Raw genomic sequence first — 22,242 nt, 5'->3', positions numbered from 1 at the left:
ACTATATAGGTCTACAGTGAGTGGTCATTTTCTCCCTCAAGCACACATATCTTGTCATGTATCACTTTTTATTGATTCCTTTTTTCTTTTTAAATAACAGCTTTATTGAGACATAATTCACACACCATGTAATTAACCTATTTAAAGTCTACAACTGAATGGATTTTAGTTTATTCGAAGAGTATATACTACTACCACAATCAATTTTAGAACATTTCATCAGTTCTCCCCCATATCCCCATACCCGTTAGTAATCACTAGTCTTTTCTCCCTGACCTGTCCCCCAAGCCCTAGGGGAGCACTTTCTTCTGTCTCTATAGATTTACCTATTCTGGATATTTCATGTAAATGGACTCATACAATATGTGGTCTTTTACGACTGGCTTCTTTCACTTAGCATAATGTTTTCAAGGTTCATGTTGATTCTCTTTTAAATGTCTCTAATGTAAGTCTTTCCCCCATCCTACCCTAGGCTATCCCCTCTTTCTAGATTAATGAAATAATCTTCTGGTTGTATTTCTAGATGACAGTCCTTCCATTGAGCCATCCAGCACATATACTGGTCAATTTTAGACATTACTTCCATCGTGTGTCATCTCTTCCCTCAAACCTTTGGTTGAGTTCTTAGTTTATCATTAATAAAAACTCTCCATTTGTTCATTTCCAAAAATTGCGTTGAGTTACTATTCTCAGTTATCGACAAAAGTGTGAACAAGACCAAACTGGAGCTTACATCTTGCCTGGTGTACAAGTGTCTCTGTAAGCTGATTCCAACCTATTTATCCAAATTCATTTTCCATTTCTTAATGTGTATGTTCTGTTGTGGGGCAACTCTTCCCTGTGTAGGATATGCTTACTCTTGCTCCTGTGCCTTCACCTATGTTATTTCCTCCATCTGGAGTTTCACTTCCTTTTTTAACACTTAGTTCTCCTGGACTTCAAGGTCCAGATCTATTCTGGCTTGCCCCGAAGAGCCCTCTTTGGCTATTTCACCTGTCATGGATCTCTTGTGCTTCATATAATTTATTTTTACATCACATAATTTAATATAGAAATTGATGCTTGTCTTATGTATTTTTTGCTACTGTTTAATATGTGATTGTTTTGCTTATCCAACTGTAGAATGAACATATAAAAATGGAGATATACCTATAAAATGGCAATTTTATTTATAAAAATAAAATGATGATTCTGCCTATAAAAATGGCAATTCTCTATGGTGCAACCTAAGAGAAAGGCAAAGACTGAGCCTCACGCTATCCCCTCTCTGTCAGGCACTAAGTTTTTGTCGACTGACCAAGGATGCTTTCCAGTCTTCTTCCTGGGCCGTAGCAGTCACATCTTAGTGCTATCTTTGTGTCACAACATGTTCAATCATTCTGCTATGTGATTTAGGGAGGAGCAGAAGGAATACATGGTCTTGGTGGCCACCCAGCTCTTCAGAGATCTGTTTTGCTTCTTTACACTTGAGTAATTGCTCTTCCTATTTGTCAGCCTAGGTTCATGGCCATGTTCCAAAAAGCTGAAGCTGCTGCAAGTTTTTCCTCCAGAAAAAATGAGTTAATAATACTCCATAAGTTTATTTTAGAATGTATAAACATTTCTTTAACTTTATAAGCAGAAAAACTTTATACTTATATATTTCCAGGGGCATCATTAAGGTATATTTAGGAGGTTTAAATCTTGTCTTTGACTATAACTACTAGCAGCACTGGGAAACTCTTCTGGCTTCTGATCTACAGGTTCATCACTAAGAGAAGCAGGCTCCAGGTGTGACTTCTTCCTAGGGTTCTTTTGAAAAATCAGATAAACCTTTACTTGGGATAATTGCTTAAAAAGAAATCATATGTCCTGCCTCCTACCATCTCCTCCTGCCCTTAAGAGTCTTGCAATTTTCACTTTCATTTCCTAGACATCTTGGTGGGAGCTTAAAGTTAGGACAATAGTCCACAAACAGCAGGAAGGTGGTAGCCTCAAAGAAGACCAAAGCCAGAGGAGTCTTTCTTTTTTTTACCCTTTTCTTGGTCACAGGTTAATATAACTTCATAACAGTCCATCACAAGTCACAAGGCCATTCATCTTTAGCATTAGAAGGCTGGTGGTTTCAATTAACCAGGTGGTCATTTGGATGTGTCATAAGTGATGGTGAAACAGATCTCTGAGATAAGGTTTAGTTATCCCCAGGTTTAGTTATTTTCCCCAAAGTACTGGTCTACGTGAACAAAATCACGACAAAGTAATTAATGGAAAATACACGTAGCTCTTTGTCCATCTCTTTAACCTCCCTTACCTCTCCATGTACCAAACTGCCCTATCTCTTTGAGAAAAGGCAGATGTCCAAAATAGGGTGGAAGAGTTTGTTTCTGTTTTCCATGTTGACTGCCACATCACCCAAATTTGGGTGACAGTTGTGTTTCCTCAGGGGCACCTGATCCACAGTGGGCGATCAACCATGTTAAACTTAATTTCTTGAACTAAGGAAGGTCCTAATCTAATTCAACTTGGGAGGGTTGCATATATGACTATTTCAGAGCTTTCATATGACCAGGTGTTCAAAGAATACACACTTCCATTTGTAACTTAAAATTATGTGTCTTTTTATTGCATTGCAGCATAAAGACAAAAGGCAATATTAAGCTGATATCTTCATCAAGATTTTTCTACTTTTCACTCTGTCATGTCAGCTTCTTCTCGAACTCAAGGACTAGTCAAATATCACTTTCTATGATGCAGCTAGCTACAAATATACCAAATATGCTTACCACGAAAGCTGCCTGGTTGAACTTCCAGCTCAGGGATACACACATTTTCCCCCCTTTTCTATTCTGGTCAAGATGGTCAGCATTGGAATTTGAGGCCTATGGCTTTCTTGCAGACTAAGACAACAGACTTTATTTGATTTACTTTCTTGCAGACCAATCAAAAATTACAATTAAGTTAAAAAATAACCTAGTGCTGCCTTCTCCAAACCACAGTTTCAGAAACAGCTGCTTATTACTCATGTGTGGCACCAGGAAATTGCAGTGTCATGTTCAAGGTCTGTGGCCAATAGAGATCTGTGGGATTGGGAAAAGGGCACAAATGATTCTTTTATGTCCATTACCTTCACTCCCTTGGCACTGCCACAAAATCCGAAATCTACAGGGGGAGAGGGACCGAGCACTGGTAACTTGGACAAGAAACAAAAAAGAAAGAACAAGCTCTTTCTCATTGAATTTATGCATCAACTAATTCCTTCCCCCTGATTTGTCAAGTTACCTTCCATTTCAATACAAACATTCCTCAGCCGTCGTGCAACATCTAGGTTCTGGACCACTGTTGGGAATACTTTGATGAAGAGGGCTGCTGCACTTGACAAACGGCCCCACCGCTGAAGGTCTAACCGAAAGACCCCATTCATGGTAAACAAAGCCACCTGCCACTCACTAGTAACAAGCTAGCTTGGTGAAATGGAAGAATCAAAACTGTCATGCATTGTAAAATGACTTCAAATATAATTTAGTTTGCATTTGCTTGGCCAGAGGACTAGGAAAGCTGCACTCACTATTTTCTCACTGAGTGCCATTTCTCAGCGTTAACAGGTGGGGACAGGGACATCTTGTGATCGAGGCCAGGTGAGAGAGGAAAAACAGCCTGTGGAGTCTGCTCAAGTTTGACAACCTAATACACAGAGGGAATATCCTAATTTAAAAAAATTATTTATTTATTTGTTTTTTGTAGGGGGAGGTAATTAGGTCTATTTATTTATTTATTTTTATAGGAGGTACCGGTGATTGAACCCAGGACCTCATGTGCCCTACCACTTGAGCTATACCCTCCCCACTCAGCGAGAATATTCTAAATTCTCATTCAATTCTAAATTTCACTCTTCTTTTCTTTTCCAACTGACATACAACATTATATTAGTTTCAGGTGTACAGTATAATTATTCAATATTTGTATATATTGCAAAATGATCACTAAATTAGTTAACTGATTGTTACTAGTTAACTAAATGATTCCCGTCTTAATAATAAATCCTTAAAAATAGAAAATAAAAAGCATAGGGGATTTTCCTATTTCAAAAAGTTTGTTAAAACCTCATTTTCCCATAATTAACCTTTGAGCTCCTATTTACAGCTTAATGTTGGGATGTTTGTATATAAACAGAAAACTGTGCCTCCTCTAATTAGCTGCTCCACACCTCTCTTTATCCATTATGGGACTGTTCTAACAGGACCAAGATTTTGGCTAATCAAGTACTTCACTGAGGGTGGATTGTAATGTCACCAATTAGCTTTTATCTGATCCTCTCCAAAAGGTGACAAGTTCTACTTAGTTTTGAAAACTATGTGATAATTTAATCTGGGTTGATCTGGGTTGATGTAATTGGGTAGATTTGTGAGTGGTCATCACCATTCCTACCAAATTATATTTTGGTTCCTGCTGGAAACTATCTTAGGGAATAAAAGATAAAGGAGTTCCAGTTTTAATTTCCATTTTCTTCAGTGGTTGAATGGTAAAGCTGAACCCAAGAATACTAATTTCTTATTCACAAAAATATATGGGATGGGGCTTACTTCTGTTTTCTGCACTACGGAAAGTGTCTCAAGGGGTGTGGCCCCGTGAAGCCACAACCTCATGTAACTTCAGTAGAAGCATCTGCACAGAGTAAGTACACTTATGTGGTCCATGTATTCTGAGCCCCCAAACGGGCCACACGGTCTCATGTAAGTACACATTATTATTTATGGGGAAATAGATTAAAATATTTTAAATTGAGACAGTTCCAGAAAATTCTCAGGGTATGGTCAGCAGAATCTTACTTCTCTACTGAGTTACTTAGTTATGCATCTAAAATAAATCTGATTTAGGTCTCTACTATTCATTTTGGCCCAAGTTATATCATTATTATTCACTGAATAGTAAACAAGGAAAGGCCCTCAGTGGTTTCTTTTCTTTTCCCCCCTTAATGGAGGTGCTGGGGACAGAACCCAGGACCTTGTGTGCATGCCAGGCACATGCTCTACCACTGAGCATACCTCCCACCCCACCCCCAAGTGGTTTCTTTAACTCAGCTTCCTTTCTTAATATATGAGAAACCTAAGGCCCAGAGAGGTGATATGAGCTGCCCAAGATCGCCCAGCTGGGTAGTGTCAGGCCTTGACCCCCACCTCTTAAGCACCCTTCACTACTCTTGAAGGGGCCTGTCTGAGGGCATCTAAGGTCAGAGTGCAGCCTCGGGGTTTGGTTCAGCCTGAGAATCCTGAGGTTGCTGGATGCCTACTGAGCCTCCATATAGAAATGAAGGATTTCTAAACTGACTCAGCCCCTGCATGGAAACAAGATGCACAGTCTGACTGGTCCAGGTTTACTCCCACAGTTTTGATCAGTTTTGGATTTGTCTTTGGCATACAGAAAGATTTACTGCCCAACATATTTACTCCTTGTATTGAAGTTCTCTTAAGCGGTCACATCTTGTCTGAATTTCTGAACATGGAGTGTGATTTTGAATAGTGCCTTATTATTGATCGAATGACTGGGAAATTCATCAATTAAAGTAACACAAAATTCTGGGATGAAAATGGACTTAACATCAACTTAAGCCCTAGGCTATTTACCAAAACTAGAAAAATAACTATTAAAGGAAGCAGCCACTACAGCTGGAAAAAACCAAAGCAAAACAAAGCAACTCACTGAATGCATGCACGGGGGAGAGATGGAAGAAATACAGCTTTTCAGAGAGGACCTGAGTAGAGGCCAATGTAGGACATCTTAACAGAAAAACAACAGAAGACTCCATGTTTAAAGGCATAGAGAAATAGAGGAGAAATAAAAGCAACATTTACCTGGTCACGTAACGCATTAGGAGTTAGGAGAGACATAAAAGGCAGAAAGCAAAGAAGGGAAGAAGTAGCAGGAAAAGGATGGAGGAAAAAAAAAGTTACAAAAACAGGGAAAGGCCGTTCAGATGCTCACAAAGAGAAAAAAGGATCAAAGCTGACTGAGATCTGAAATGGGAGCTAGACATCTTCATTTCTATTCCCAGTTACGTCCCCAGTAAGCTGTTTGACCTTTTTTATAAGTCACTTAACTTCTCCATGCCTCAGTTTCCTCATCTACAAAATAAAGTGATTGTGCTAAGTCATTCAAAACTAGATGATCAATAAGGAGCTCTCTCAGCTTGAAGATTCTATGATTTTGTGATTAACAGACATGGAAAACATCAAAAGAAGCTTGTTGAATACCCCCAGGAATGTAGAAAGGAAATATCTGGGGAGACAGATAAAAGGTGAGTTTAACCAGACTAATTAGAAGATACCCAAGAAAATTTTCAAAAGAAGTGAAATAATGTCACCAGCTTTTTATTCCTCTGCTTGCTGAGTGCCATTCAAAGAGTTAATGCTTTTTAGGAATCATCCCCTCCCAGGTGTGCAACCAGATATCTGTTTTCCTGAAGAAGTCTGCAAATCCCTTCCTTTCATCAATGCGTTTAATTAGTTAATGTTTAGATAGCACTTAGGGATGAAAAGTACAATATAAGTGCTCAACATTATCATTACTTAACAGCTTTTATGAGACCAGCAATGCCTAAGATTAAATGAGAGACCAAAATGAGTCCCTGACTAGAAGGCTGTGATCTAATAAACTGCTGGGTCACTGATGTTAGGAAAAACAAACCCTGCGTATAAAATGAAGTAGGTGCTCTTTATTAGCTTGCATGCCATTGTCTTAAGATTGTTGGTCGCTTTTATTCTTTGCCTCAAGGTGTCAACAAGTAGCAAACCACCAGCCAGTGCTGATTATGATTTCATACCTCCTGATTTTCAAGAATATTATCTGCTGTGTTTGTGGTGTCTATACGCTGGATATCTGTATACTCAGGATACAGATTCAAATACACGTGGCAATTTATTTACAATAAAAATGAGAAAAGATAAATTATTTGATAAATGATGTTGTGGCAACTGGTTAGCCATCAGGGGAAAAAATACAGCTGAATCTCTAACTCGTTTCCTAAAAAATGTAATTCCAGATAAATGGAAGATTTAAATATGAAAAGTAAACCATAAAAGTATTTTTCAAACTGTAAAAGTTTTACATAAAAATGTTAGGAAAACATTTATGTGGGGTAAATATTTTATAATCTAATTCTAAAAACCATGAAAAATGATAAATCTGAATATATATAATTAAAAATCAGTACAACACAAAATGCCATTTACAAAGTCACATACCTAACAAAAAACTGGGAAAAATATCCCCTATTTATCTAAAAAGAATGCCATTTCCTTAATATAATTTAAGTACAGGTTAATGAAATAAACAGGCAATTCACAAAAACTACATGTGGCCAATAAAATATAAAAAAGGTAATCAACCTTACAATGAAAAAAATACAAATTAAAATAACGGTGTGAACAATAAACAGCTAATGTATATGGAAAAAAAAATGGTGTGAAGTTATTTATTTGGGGTTTTTTGGGGGGGGGTAATTAGGTATTCATTTATTTGTAACAGAGGTACTGAGGATTGAACTCACCACTTCCTGCATGTCAAGCACATGCTCTACCACTGAGCTAAACCCTCCCCCCTGAAGTTATTAATTTATTTATCAGAGTATTTATTCATCAGCTAGGATTAAAAATACTGTTAACATAGAAAGTTAATGTGGGTGTAGGATTCTCAAGATACTGAATGGAGGTAAAAAGTGGCTTCACCTTTTCAGAAGGCAAGTGGCAATACATATCAGCAAAGCATGCATATCCTCTGACCTGGTAGTTGCATGTTAATGAACTTACCCTACAGACCCATTCACACAAGTGCACAGGAAAATGTATGTGGGTGTTCACTGCAGTATTTGTTCTAACAGAGAAAAACTTCACAGGTTAAAATTAAGGTAACTATACTATACAGCTGATAAAATAATGAGGTAAACCTTTATGTGTAGTGAAGATGCACATGTCCCCAGATGTCCACAGTCCACTGTTAAGTGGAAAAAGCAAGATGCAGAAAGGTTGTGTAGTTTGATTTCATTTGCAATAAAATAAAATAAAATAAAATAAAACAAAATAAAATATTCACATTTGTGTGTAGAAATGTCTGGAAGAATACAGACTGGCTACAGTTAACAAAAACTACTCTGCAGAGTGGGATGTGAGGGAGAGAAGGGCAGACTTTAAAAATAACTATCTATGTTACTATCAGAGAAATTAAGATAACAATCCCATCTACAACTGCACCAAAAAGAATAAAATACTAGGAAAAATTTAACCAAGGAGGTGAAAAACCTGTACACTGAAAGTTATAAGACATTAATGAAAGAAATGGAAGATACAAATAAATGGAGAGATATTTCATACTCAAGGATTAGAAGAATCAATAAAATGTTCATTCTATCCAAAACAATCTCTATCAAAACTCTAATGACATCTTTCACAGAAACAGAACAAACAATCCAAATATTTGTATGAAACCAGAAAAGACCCTGAATAGCCAAAGCAATCTTGAGAAGGAAGAACAAAGCTGCAACCATCACATGCTCTGATTTCAAACTGTATTACAGAATAAAGAAATCAAAACAGTATGGTATTGGCATAAAAATAGACACAGATCAATGGAACAGAAATAAACCAATGCATAAGACAGTTGATTAATTTATGACAAAGGAGCCAGGAATATACAATAGGGAAAGGGAAACCTCTTCAATAAACAGTGCTGGGAAAACTGGACAGCCACCTGCAAAAGAATGAAACTGGACCCCTATCTTACACCATATACAAAATTAACTCAAAATGTATTAAAGACTTAAATGGAAGACCTGAAACCATAAGACTCCCGGAAGAAAACATAGGCAGTAAGCTCCTTGACATTGCTCTTGGAAATAAATTTTTAAATCTGACACCAAAAGTAAAGCCAACAAAAGTAAAAATAAACAAGTATAACTATGTCAAACTAAAAAGCTTCTGCACAGCAAATAAAATCATCAACAAAATGAAAAGGCAACCCCCTAAATGTGAGAAAATAATTGAAAATTATATATCTGATGAGGGTTTAATATCAAAATATATAAAGAACATATACAATTCAACAGCAAAATAACACTCTGATTTTAAAATAGGCAGAGGATCTGAAGAGACATTTTTCCAAAGAAGACATACAGATGGCTAACAGTTACATGAAATATACTCAACATCTCTAATCATCAGGGAAATGCAAATCAAAACCACAATGAGATACCAATTCACACCTGTTAGAATGGCTATTATCAAAAAGACAAGAAATAACAAGTGTTGGTGAGGATGTGGAGAAAAGGGAAACCCTGTGCACTGTTGGTGGGAATGTAAATTAGTGAAGCTATTATAAGAAATGGTATGGAGGATCCTCAAAAAATTAAAAATAGAACTATCATATGATACAGCAATTCCACTTCTGAGTATTTACCTAAAGGAAACAAATACTTGAAAAGATATATGCACTCTGTATGTTCACTGTAGCATTATTTACAATAGCCAAGATGTGGAAGCAGCCTAAGTGTCCACTGATGGATGAATTGATAAAGATGTGGAGGGTGTGTGAATATACATATATATAGTGTGTAGATATTCATATATATATATATACACACACACACACACACACACATATATATATATAAGCACACACATACAATAGTATACTATTCAGCCATAAAAAAGAATGAAACCTTGCCACTTGCAACAATGTGGATGGACCTTGACAGCATTATGCTATGTGAAATAAATCAGACAGAGAAAAACAAATACTGTATGATCTCACTCATATTTGGAATCTAAAACAAAACAAACCAGCTTACAGATACACAGAACAGATTGGTGGTTGCCAGAGGCAATAGGTGGGGGTAGGCAAAGCAGGTGAAGGGAGTTAAAGGTACGAACTTCCATTTATAAAGTAAATAAGTCACATGGATGTAATTTACAGCATCATGGCTCGTTAATGATACTGTATTTCATATCTGAAAGTTGCTAAGAGAGTGGATCTTAAAAGTTCTTATGATAAGAAAAAAAATTTTGTAACTATGCCTGGTGGCGGATGTTAACTAGACTTACTTTGGTGATCATTCTGCAGTAGATACAAATAGTGAATCACTGTGTTGCATACCTGAAACTAATATAATGCTATATGTCAATTATACCTCAATTTAAAAAATCTGCCACAGAGATTCAGACAAAGGAGTAAGAGTGGAGAGGGAAGGAAATTTTTAAGGAAAAAATTGAGTGGTAACTTTGGAAGAACATGTTGGTGACTGTGTGAATGATGTTTGTAATAAAGAGTTAAACGCTTTTGAAGTTTGACTGCAAACTGCTTTTAAGCCTTACACCTGCCTCTTCTTGTGCCCCACACCTGGGCAAGCTGATAAAGAAGATTCAAACCACCCAATCTCCTGCCTTCCTGTGGGAATCCTCACCCAGGCCCACCCCCTAACCACAATAAAAGCCCCAAGCCAGGCTGCTTTCACTGCCCGCTCCAGCCATTTTCAACCAGCTTGAGACTGATCTGCTCATCCCAGAGACCTCAGTTATGTAAGTAGTAAACCACTTCATTCCTTCAAAAATATACATGTATATAATTCTGTAGTTTTTAATGTTTAAATGAATGCAGATTGCCACTTTTATGATAAATGCTTAAATTATTTTTAAAAAGTGCTACAAAGCACGGTTTTAGAAATACATATGTGTAATTTGCTTATGTATGTGCATTATAAAAACGTAGAGAACCTTCATTTTTTTGGTTTTATATGACCTGTGTGTTCACTTATTCCCATAACATGTTTATTTTCACAAAAGTTCTTGAAAATTGCCTATCAGTGAACTTGTCATGGCCACATCAGACTCAATGTTTGCATTCAAGGAGACGTGTTCATCTAATCAGAATGTTCCCTGACTTATGGCTTTTTTAGGTTTGGAAAGTAACATTGCCCCATTCAATTAGAATGATTTATAAGACATGCAGAGTGTCAATAGCTATATCTAATACCAGGCAATTCAAGACTGGTTTTTGTTTACATAATTATCTCTGAATTCTAGACATTTAATCTTATCTCTTTAAATACCTAACTGGGAGTTAGGTAAGTAAGCAATCGGTTAGGATACATACTGCATTTTCCACAAATCTCATTTAAACAGTTCAAATGCCCTTTTCTAAGCTTTGCTGGGCCAGGGCTTTTTCTCTTCCTGCCCTATCAGAAATGACCTTACCCTCCATCCCCTGAGGCACATTATTTGATCTTGATCACCTGGTTGGTCCTGAAATTCCAATCGTTTTAGGTTGTGTTTTTGTACTCAACAGGAGGAGAAACAGAATTGGTATCAGATTTTAAAAATCCATTCCCCCATCTATTCAGAGGTCACAGTAATTCCACATCGCCCAGAGCACTATGCTGGGAAAGTACCCCTTAGTTTGGTGTCAATCCAAAAATAAAAAAAAAAAAATTAAATCAATGCACTGATTGACTTGTCTTAGACTTGGCCTTAAGAGAGAAATGAAAATGGTGGTTTTACAACAGGAGGACATTCAAAGATAAGATTAGGTTCAAAGAGGAAAGCATGCTGAAAACTATGTCCACCTGTGACACATTTAGAGGTTCAGTAAAATCTAAATGGAAAAGTGTCCTAAGGTAGGAAGCCCCGCAAACAGTCAACTTTTCAGAGGGCCAAGGGCAGACAGTCTGTGATCTGGTCCAGCACACAGCATCCTCCTCCACACCACCCCCATGGCTTGCCTTTCTTGGTTCCAGCGTCTTTGCACTGGACTGGAAGAAGAGAGAGACTCTCCGCTAGATTCATTCACTACAGCTGGTAGGCAGCTCGAGCAAAGGGTAACAATCAACTCAATTTTGTATGAGTTGTAGAGGTTCGCTTTCCTTGAACTTCCTGTCCTCTGGGAACATGGTTCATTGAAAAAAGATTTTATTTAGTGCCTCAAAACTACCCCCCACCTTTTTTTTAAGTGAAGAGAGCTCAGCTGATTGAAATGCCAAGCAGCAGTAGAATAGCAGATGTGAACTGGGAGAAGAGGTTTCATTGGTTATTTCTTTTATTATATTTCTTTATTTTTTTTCCAAAGAGAGTGTATTTATTAAAGAACAGATAACTCATTATGGAAAAAATACAAATGGTCAATAAAAGTTCACCCTCATCAGTACTCAAATAAAAGCAAAATATTGAGCTACAACTTTTGCCCTGAAAATAGCAAGGATTGTATTTCTTTAAATTGAGGTATAACATACATGAGGTATGGTGCACACAGCTTAATGAACTTGAGCTTAATGAACTTGTTTTTCCCAGTAAACTTTTAAACATGTGCTACCTGTTCTCTTGGCTTCCAGCCTCAGCTGCTCCAACTCATTCTCTATTTCATCACCAGAAGGATCTTATTAAAATACAGATTTGACCAAACAATAAAAATGATGACATCAGCTTTTGCACCACTCCCACAGCGGTGATTAACTGTCGAATATATGTCAGTCACTATCCTAAGCTTTTTCATTCATGATCTCCTTTAAGATAATACAAGTCAAGCACTTAGGACACTGGCAGGCACACAGGAAGCCTTAAATAGATGATGATGATAATGATGATGATGATGATTATTATTATTCACAAGAGCCCTAAAATGTCAGTATTTTTATTGTCACCAACTTATAGGTGATAAAACTGAGGCTTAGAAGGCTTGAGTCATTTGCCCAAGTTCACCCAGCTTGGATGTGTAGAGTAGGGATCTGGACTCCCAGAGCCCAAGTGCTACCACTAGGCTAAAGCCATTCTAGAGCTGGCATTTCTTTAGTGAAAACTCCCTGAAGTCTCTTCAGCCCCTATAGGACGAGGTCTCAACTCCTTAGCAGGCCCTCCGAGGGCTTCCCACAAGCTGGGTACAGCCTGTCTCCCCACACTTGCTTCCGGTTTTTATCTGCCACGCATCCATCTCCTGCTCTTAGACGCCCACCTACTCATCATTCCCTGAAACAGTTTTGATCTTGATAACTACTCTTTATTGCTGTCATCATGTATGAGTTTTGGATGCTTCTGTGTCTATTTCCAATTCTCACTGCAACTGTCCAAAATATTACCATACTCATTTTATATGTAAGTAAACTGAGACACAGGAAGATGATGGGGTTTGTTTCATGGTCAGAGAGTGCATCAAAGCGGGAGTCTGAATTCGGGCTGTCATATTTCAGTGTATGATCCTTCCTACTGTGCTGAGATTCCTCTCAAGTCACATGCTCTCATACCTAGCTCAAGTGCCACCCAGTTTCTAAGGCACTTGTGACTTTGGCCACCAATTTGCCCCCTCTTGCTCTGCTGCTTTCCACACGTATAAACAGACGACTAGTTTAGGAAGAATGGCTCTTGCTCCCTTTCAATTCTAGGACTTTCCAAGTGCTCTCAACCTCTGCATTTAAAAAAAACCCGAAACTGAGTATTTCCGGAATATTTCCAGTGCAGGTTCTGGAACCAAACATGTAAATGGCAACTCTGTCCACACAATATGGCAAGTCTTTGACCAGATGGGGTCACGGTCTAATGGCATGAACACTGAAGGCAAACGGAGAAGCTGCTGCCAGCTGAATGCTGTATGTACCGCAGCAGATCCTCTAGGCGCTGTGATTTATGCACTCCTGGGACACGCAGAATTCCTGAGGGATGAGCTAGCCAGCTTTTCAAACATGAGGACAATGGAGGATGAATTCTGTGCGCAGCTAGAAAGGCCGTAGTGGGCAATTTTTGAATGGATCTTGAGAAGCATTTTATCATTGGAATAGCTAACATTCTTGTTGATTATGCAGAATAAAAAATACCAGAGCATTTGAACATTTGGTACATGTTCAGCTCCTTCTGTACCTCCAAAGTGAGTATTAACGTGCTGTCTGTACGAGTCTCCCAACTTGACGGGAAGTGGCTTCTCGGCAACTGTCTCCTGACAAATTGTGGCGGCAGCATTTGGTTGTGATCACTAAATCATACTTGTGTTTGAGAGTGTAAAATAAGTCACTTGATTCTTAGCTTATTATTCTTCCATAAATTTAAACTACATATGTATTTCAAGCCCCATGCTAAAAATTCTCATTGTTGAGAAAAGGTACAAAAATCCAACTCAGAATCAGCACAATTATTAAAATAATTTAAAAAAGTAAATTGGGTTGACAAGGTGATTCCAAAGTTGATCTAGAAGAATAAAAAGGCAGGTATAAGTAAGTCAGTTTTGTGAAATAAGAGTATGAGACTGTATTTATGCTACCAGGCATCAAAATCTATCATAAAATTCAAATAATTGGTGCTGGCATCAGAATTGCTACTGAGGAAATAAGTGACTACTCAGAAACAGACCCCAGAACACACATGTAATGATATTATGATAAATATAGAATCTGAAGTCAGTACAGAAAGGATGGATTGTTAAAAAACAGAGCTGAAATGACTGCTTAACTATTTGGGGAAAAATCAAACTATATCCTTACTTTATGTCATGAAGTAAAATAAATCCCAGGCATCTATTAGATTATTAAGAGTATAAAATTATTTTAAAAAGACAAGAAAATGCAAATGGTTATTATCTGATCTGTGCATGAGGAAAGGCTTTTCAGGCTTTAAAGCCAAGGGGAAAAAATCACACAAGGGGAAAGATGGACAGAGCTGAACACCTAAGAGTTAAACTTCTGTTTACCAAAAAAAAAAAAAAAAAAAAAATCATATATAAAACCCAAGGGCAACAACAAAACTAGGGAAAATATCACACATAAGGTGTTGATAGCCTAATATATATGGAACTCACATAAACTGAAAAAATATCCTGCTCCCAAATGGGCAAAAGATGTGATCAAACAACTCATAAAAAAAAAAAAAAAACCAGAAGTAGCAATAAACATAAAAATGTTTAGCCTCACAAATAATAAAAAGAAAATATGCAAAGTCAAACGGTGAGAAGTCTCTTTTTGCCTCTAATATTACTAAAGATTTGCATCTCTAAAGTGATAATGGCTAGTGTTCCCATGATATAAAGAGAAAATCTGCTTACGCTGTGGCGGGTATAGAAGTAGTAAATTGTATCTAGAGCTTTTAAGAAGTTCAGACCCTCTAGTAGTTGCTCATCTGAATTTATCTTAAACAGTCAGAAACTAAATGATTTTGCACAAAGATGTATATCATAGTATTAGCTATAATAATACAAAATTGGAAATCCCAAAATGTACAATAAAAAGGAGGTTAAACTAACTACAGCAAGGGGGTTTTACATAGGAATTAACAATCTTCAGAAGCACTGGCTATTTTTAAGTTAAAAGCAAGATAAAAATTTATATGCTATAATACAAAATAGATAAACAACAAGGTCCTACTTAATAGCACAGGGAACTATATTCAATAGCTTGTAATAACCTATAATGAAAAAGAATATATATGTATGTATATAACTGAATCACTATGCTGTACACCAGAAACTAACTCAACATTGTAAATCAACTACACTTCAATGAAAAAAGTTTATATGCTGTAAAGAATAAGCCATGTTTTATACCTACGCATGCATAGAAAAGAACTTGCTGGATGTGTGTCTAAGTGTTAATGGTGGTAGCCGGTGCATAATAACAGCTGGCACAGCAGCTAACACTGGCCGGGTACGTGATCTCACTTAATGCTCCCATGACCGTTGTAGGGATCCCACTACCCCTGTTTCTACAGATGAGGACACTGAGTAGTGGGACTCAAACCCAAAGGTTTTCAAGGGCTGGGATCTGAACCTCTCTGTCATGCTGCCTGGATGGTTATTTTCTCTTCAGTAACTGTGCTTCCCAAACTCTCTGCCATGAGTATTTTTTTATAATCTGGAAAAAAACACATAACTTTTTAAACAGTGAATTGGGGCCAAGAGGCCCCTGGAAGTTTTGTGTTCTGTCCCATGACAGCCTGCGGTATGGGAGTCTGTTCCGCCCGTGGGTCCTCTTACCCTTCCCTCTGCTCTGGGTTCTCCTTCAATTTCCCTTCCCTTTTCCCTACTCAGTCCAGTGTACATCATGGAATCACTTGGCCCGGTGAGGGAGGGAAGCCCTTGATGCATGGCAGAGCCATTCCAGGGCTGGGCTGGTCTACTCGCTTTCTTTCTTCTGTCTCTCTCTTTTCCTTCTCTCCTGCCTACCCTTAGCCTTTCTAGCATCCCCTGAGAATAAGCCTGGTTCACAGTTCTGGTTTAACTAAACAAAATGGGGCATCCTGGGGTTAACTCTGGGCTGGACTTTCACAGTTCTATGATTAAACTGCATTTTTCATTTCGGTTCTGCCTTTAAACTCAAACCCTTTAAAAGAGAAATTTAAGGAGAGCAAAACATAGCAAACAGTGCCAAATGCCAATAACATATTTTAGTCGTTTGGGGAATGGGCAGCTTTAGAAACCACAAATTCCCACTTATGCAAGGGCTACTTGAACTTTTTCTTTATTGCTTAGTGACAGAAGCCTGGCTTTAGACCATGGTCAGAGTTGTTCTCTTATTTTCTTTTCTCTGTCTCTCTCTCTCTTTGAAAACAGTTATAAAAGGTCTGAGTTATCACAATGAGAGTTGGCTATTCCTACAGCTCTAATCAAATAACAAAAGTCATTTTGCACTGATGTAGTTAGTTCAGACTAAAGGCAGATCCACATCTGTGTCTTGGTATCTGCCATCCCTGCTCAACAGGCTCAGTCACATGGAACCATGCACATGAAACCTGGAAGGCTCCACTTCACCACCAGCTGGCTAGTCTTTGGTACCATGTGTTCAGTTAGGTGTTCCGCCTTCTTTCTCCCTGCCCCAAAATAAATAAATAAATAAAATAACTGGAAAGGGAAGTTACGATGTGAGTATTGTTTTGTGACTATGCTTTCCAGAACAATGGCTGGCACAATACAAAATGTAATGAATCTCAGAGACTTCTCTTCTTTGACCTTAGATCTATTCCAACCATCAGGGACTATGAACCCTAATGCTAGGGTCCGATGATGAGATTCTTCTAAGCCCCCACCATCAGTACTAAATTAAGGTCTGCCCCAGCCAGTCCTGGGACCTGACCTAGTAAAGTGTACTACAGTCTTACCAAATAAATTGGAAATGAGGTGCCGGTGAGGATGAGTTTCCACAGCCACTCCTTAAATTACTGCCAAATGTAATCTAGCCCCATTTGAGGATAAGACAATAGCAATAAAAAAAAAACAAAACTTTAGAATAATGAGCATTTCAGTGGTAAGCATGTGTAAGGTGTACAGAGCAAGTCTAAGCCAGGAAAACAGTCCTGGAATGAAGCAGTGGACAGTCATCTGAATTAGCAATCTACCAACATGGGTGCAGGAGATTAATTTTATTAAGTAAAGATTAAACTCAACTGATTCAGTACAAATTGCAAACAAAAAACCTAAAGAAAATAACTACAGACAAGTTGGAAAAAGATGCAAATATCCTCAACAAAATACTAGTGAATTGAATCCAGCAACATATAAAAAGACTTATATAATATGACCAACTGGGATTTTCCCAGGAATGCAAGGTTGGTTTAAAATCTGAACACCAAACAATGTAATAGCTTGATTACATTAAATTACCACATTAATAGAATAAAGGAAAAAAAAAAATAAACCATATGATGATCTTAATGGATTCAAAAAAAGCATTTGACAAAGCCCAACACTTTTCCATGATAAAAACATTCAACAAACTAGGAAAAGAAGCCTGTATCAGGTCGAGGAAGTTACCTATCTATGAAAAAGTCAGTTAAGATCATCCTTAATGGTAAAAAAACTAAATGTTTTCCCCTTTAAGATCAGGAACAGACTCAGCACATCTACTCAACATTGTACTGGAGGTTCTAGCCAGGGCAATTAGGCAAGAAAAATAAATTTAAAACTGCAGATTGGAAAGGATGGAGTAAAACCATCTCTAGTCTCTGATGACAAGATCTGGTATGTAGAAAAGCTGGAAATATTTTTTTCTGATATGAAAATCAGAAAAAATTTATATATTTTTGAGCAAGACTTTGTAACTGTATCCATGTATGTTGCTTATACTCTTAGAGAGTCTGAGTGACTAACACTACCCAGTTTAGAGTTATGGAAACACTTACTGGGAATCCCATTCCAAATAAGCTAAAAAGGTAATGCTTACTGTCCGAGTATATAATAAATTCCTCATTTCAACATAAAGGGGTACACACACACACACACACACATATATATACATATATATGTATTTTTATTAATAGAAACTCAGTTATCTTCCCTTATCTACTTAAATACTATTTAAGTACATATTGAAAATATATTTAAAGAGTATCATAGGGTAGGATGCCAAATTAATAGCCTGCCTGGGTATCCACATATTGCAGTCTGGCCGTGTCTCCTGCAGGCACTCTGGGTCATGGCCACTCCTAAGAGAACAAAGCTGACATTAGTATGATAGGCCTGTTCCAGGTCCCCTTGTACTAGGTCATAAGAGACTCCATATGGACATGGAGCTTAGAGTCAGACTGGAAACAAGCCATTACTATCTGCTGCTGAAACTGAGGCCCTAGGGTAGATGAGGATGAGAACCTTCAGGTCCCCCTACAAAAATCCTTTAAGGCACAAGGAAAGCCATGTAAGGGATAAGGCTACTCAGACATCTTTGAGTTAGTAAAATAAGAGCTCCATGTAAGCCAGTAACATCCATTGAGTCTACAGAGTGATCCAGATACTTGGGAATGTCTTGGTCTAAGCACTGACTAGTTTGTACTCTCTTCCTTAAGAGCATTGACTACAGCAGTGATTCTGTTGCTTTGGGTTTGCTGGCCAATGCTGGTCTTGAACTTGCCAGATCTTCCTGGCTAACTCAGATATATCCTGACAGACCACCTTAAATCTTGCTGGAGTCATTGAACTTTGCTTCTTGTTTGTGTTTTAGTCCTACAGTCAACCCTTCCTACTCTAGTCTCGTTGACTTTGGGTTTGGGCCTCTTGCTTTTCCTTTCACAAATCTTTCTGTATTTCCAAATGGCCTCTTTCTAGACCAAGAACAACTTTTTAAATTTTTCTTAAATCTGTCCAAGATTTTTAATTCTCTATTTTCCTGAGCCCCAGAAACAACAGCAGCAACATTAAAGAAAAACAAAACATAAACAATGACAAAGTATTTCTTAATTGTGCTCTGAACTCTCCATTTTGGAAGTGAAGATGAAATAAATGTATCTTAGCAAGTGTAAGTATTCCAATGAATTGGTTTCTCATAATGGTTATTTCAGATACTTAATCTTTCAAAAACTATTTTTATTAAGAATTAGCATTGTGGTCCTGATAGGAAAACTATAAACCTAGAGAACAGACATAAGAGAATTCCATAAGCAAGAGCTCTTTAATAATTTCCCTGAAGAAAACACTTGAATGTACTTTAGAAAGAAAGACTGGCATGATTCCATATCACCCTTCCTGAAGTATTCAAGACTGCTGGGCAACTGGGAGGAATCACACCACGAACAGAGAGTGACTGAACAAGGGCATATGAATTTCATGTCTTCTGGATCTGTACAATTTTTTAGAATTGTCCAGTTTTAAATTTTGCCTAGAAGGACATTAAAAACAAAATAAAACTTATCAGATACTATCACTGTCATTTCACAAGAAAGGAAGGGGATTTTAACACCAGAAAGTTGACAGTATGATTTCAGAAAAATATTTTAAACTGAATATATGTGGTGTTATTAAAAATTCATCACATTTATTTTCCTCCCTTCTGTATAACCTCATGAAAACTCCATCCCAGATGAGTCCTCAACCCACTGAGAGAAACTGGGATTTCTTGGTGATAAGAGAACAAGGATCTTACTGTTTGCCAAAGCTACTGCTTTAAGGTGAATTTAAAACAGAAGAATCAGGAAAGTGTTTCCCAAACTTCAATCATGTGAAAACACCTTCACATTTTCATAGCTGTATTCCACCTGTGTTAATTTCAGCTGAGTCATTTGTTTACTTAAATAAGTTTATTTAAAGATTGAAGTCTTACATGAATACCATAAATGGAAAGCCAGTGTCTCTTGCCATGAAATCAGGATAACACAAGCCTGCAGCCAACACTGTTGAAAAGGGAGATACGCAGGTGTGAGGGGTTCAAGTCACACCAGCACCAGAATGAAACTGTTCGAATTAACTTCAAGGACAGAGAGAGAATTGAAGAGATTAACTTTCTCATTATGCAATTAAATGTCATTTAATACCATGACCATGTGCTGCCTAAAAGCATCTGTTGTACCAGCTAATACTGTTTTGGTAGACATTCCATGGAATCAGCGGTATCCTTGCATAATAATTAAGAGCATTTAAATTCTGAGACTTTTTTCCATGTATGAGCTGGTGACCTTAAGCAAGCTATTTACCTTCTCTGCTTAAGGTTTCCATCTATGAAATGGAGATAACCATAATACCCACATCATTGTGAGGATCAAATAAGTAGACACAAGTAAAGCTCTTAGAATGGTAAGTGATGGATATTAAGAGCTTAAAAATGTTAGTAGGTATTCTTATTGTCCCACAGTTTGAGGAACCCCTAAAGGTCTAGGCCTCAGTTAGAGTATGTCAGGCACATAGTAATATAGTAACACATTTCTGGGAAGAACATATAGTTGGAGAATAAGAATGACAATTCTTTTGCTAACTTGAATTAAAATGAATAACTTAGTACACATGCATCTAAGGCAACTTATTGTTCATTTAGTTTAAGTTTCCTTCCATGGCCTATTTTCTAGATCAAGAGCAAGTCTGAATGATACGTTTTTGTCTTTAAGGCATGGTACACAAAGACACAACGTGTTTGACACAAAAAATCTACACCATAGAGAAAGGTTTTCAGGATCTTAACCACAAGTCACTACTTACGAGGTAAACAAGGCCATCCAGATACATTAGGCTTTTAATGAATGAAATCAGTGTCTCCTCTATTTAAAGTAAGCAATAGAATTAACATAGGATTTAACTCTCAAGAGTGGGTGGATTTAACCCTCACATGTTATGATTTAATTCGCATTATGAAATACAGTACAGGAGGACTTACTCATCACCAAATCATCAAATAAGTAAGCTAACATCAAAAAGCAGTAGTTCTAGGGGGGCTCCTAAGATGGATTAGTTGGTCTTGAACAAGAAAGACATATATTAACATATCGTAAGCTGTTGCCTTTCATGTGTCTCATTCCTTTGTCCCTGGAACTATATTTAGTACAGCGGGAACAACAGTGCTGCCAGGGCAGTCAAGTAGAAAGAGAGGGTATTAATTTAGTAGATCTGGGTCAAGGTTAGGGCAAGAGATAGTGGACAAGTACATATTTAGTTTATTAAACAACAAGATAAGGTCATATTGGAAATTTACAGTCATCTCTAGACCCTCTATTGGGTCTACATGATGGTGGCCTCATTCAGAAGGATCTGGATTTTAAAAATATCTGTCTTCTCTAGTCTCTGTGTCTATTCACTGTACGGCAGTTTTTTCCATGGCCACAACATGCTTCTTGGTAACATCTTTTTCTCCCCTCTTCCTCTCTGCTCCACTTTGGTCGTTCCTTCCTCTAGTGTCCCCAAGTGAACACTTAGCTTTTCCTTTTTGCTGTTACGATCCCCCATCTGCAGCTCGCCTCCCTTGTCTCCACAGACCTCTTCATTGTGAGACTTCTGATGAGACCATGTTATTGTCCTCATTTTCTCTGCTCTTTCAGGCAGGTCTCCCAACTTCCCTAGTGAATTCGGCATTCAACGTTAACTACGCTTTCTTAAAAATGCTATTTATCCTTTCCTACTTCTCTTCTTCCTCCCATACCATCAAGGACATTAAAAAAAAATTCCTTCACTCTGGATCTCTTTATGTCTATAAACAATAGAATGTTTCATACCCTGAAGTGGAATTAGGGCACATCTTTTCATTTTCCTTTGCACCTTTTCCCTAGGACCTTCTCTTTCAGAAGACTTAGCTTGAGTGCTTTCAGAGATCAAAAAGTAGAGTGAGCTCAGATGCAATGCAGTGAACTCCCTTCCCATTTCTGGGGCAAATGAACTCTTCTGGATCTGTCTGATTACTTTACAATGATCTCAATGGGTCATTTATGAAAATATAATAGTGTCCTATAAATGTCACTTTACCACTGAAATAAGGGAGAAAATCTTCGTATACTTCATGGGGAGTCTGCAGTGTGCTGGGCATCATTCCAGGTGCTGGGGATATGGATGAGTAACTCTAACAGGCCC

At 37.6% G+C, this 22,242-nt stretch overlaps 1 protein-coding gene across 6 annotated transcripts in view; it reads right to left on the bottom strand.

The window, feature by feature from the left end:
- PLEKHM3 (pleckstrin homology domain containing M3) overlaps positions 1-22,242 on the bottom strand; it is a 164,000-nt gene that overhangs the window by 28,962 nt on the left and 112,796 nt on the right. The window contains exon 7 of one of the 6 annotated variants that reach the window (XM_045520491.2): positions 17,310-18,407. The exons of the other annotated variants lie outside the window; for them this stretch is intronic. Within the exon in view, the coding sequence (XP_045376447.1) occupies positions 18,396-18,407 (12 nt within the window). The 3' untranslated portion in view covers positions 17,310-18,395. Of the gene's footprint in view, positions 1-17,309; positions 18,408-22,242 lie in introns of those variants that run through there. 6 annotated transcript variants of the gene reach the window in all.

This window comes from Camelus bactrianus, chromosome 5, assembly GCF_048773025.1.
Source record: "Camelus bactrianus isolate YW-2024 breed Bactrian camel chromosome 5, ASM4877302v1, whole genome shotgun sequence".
Lineage (NCBI taxonomy): Eukaryota > Metazoa > Chordata > Mammalia > Artiodactyla > Camelidae > Camelus > Camelus bactrianus.
Note: the sequence above shows the minus strand (reverse complement) of the source record. Positions and strands in the feature narration are given on the sequence as shown.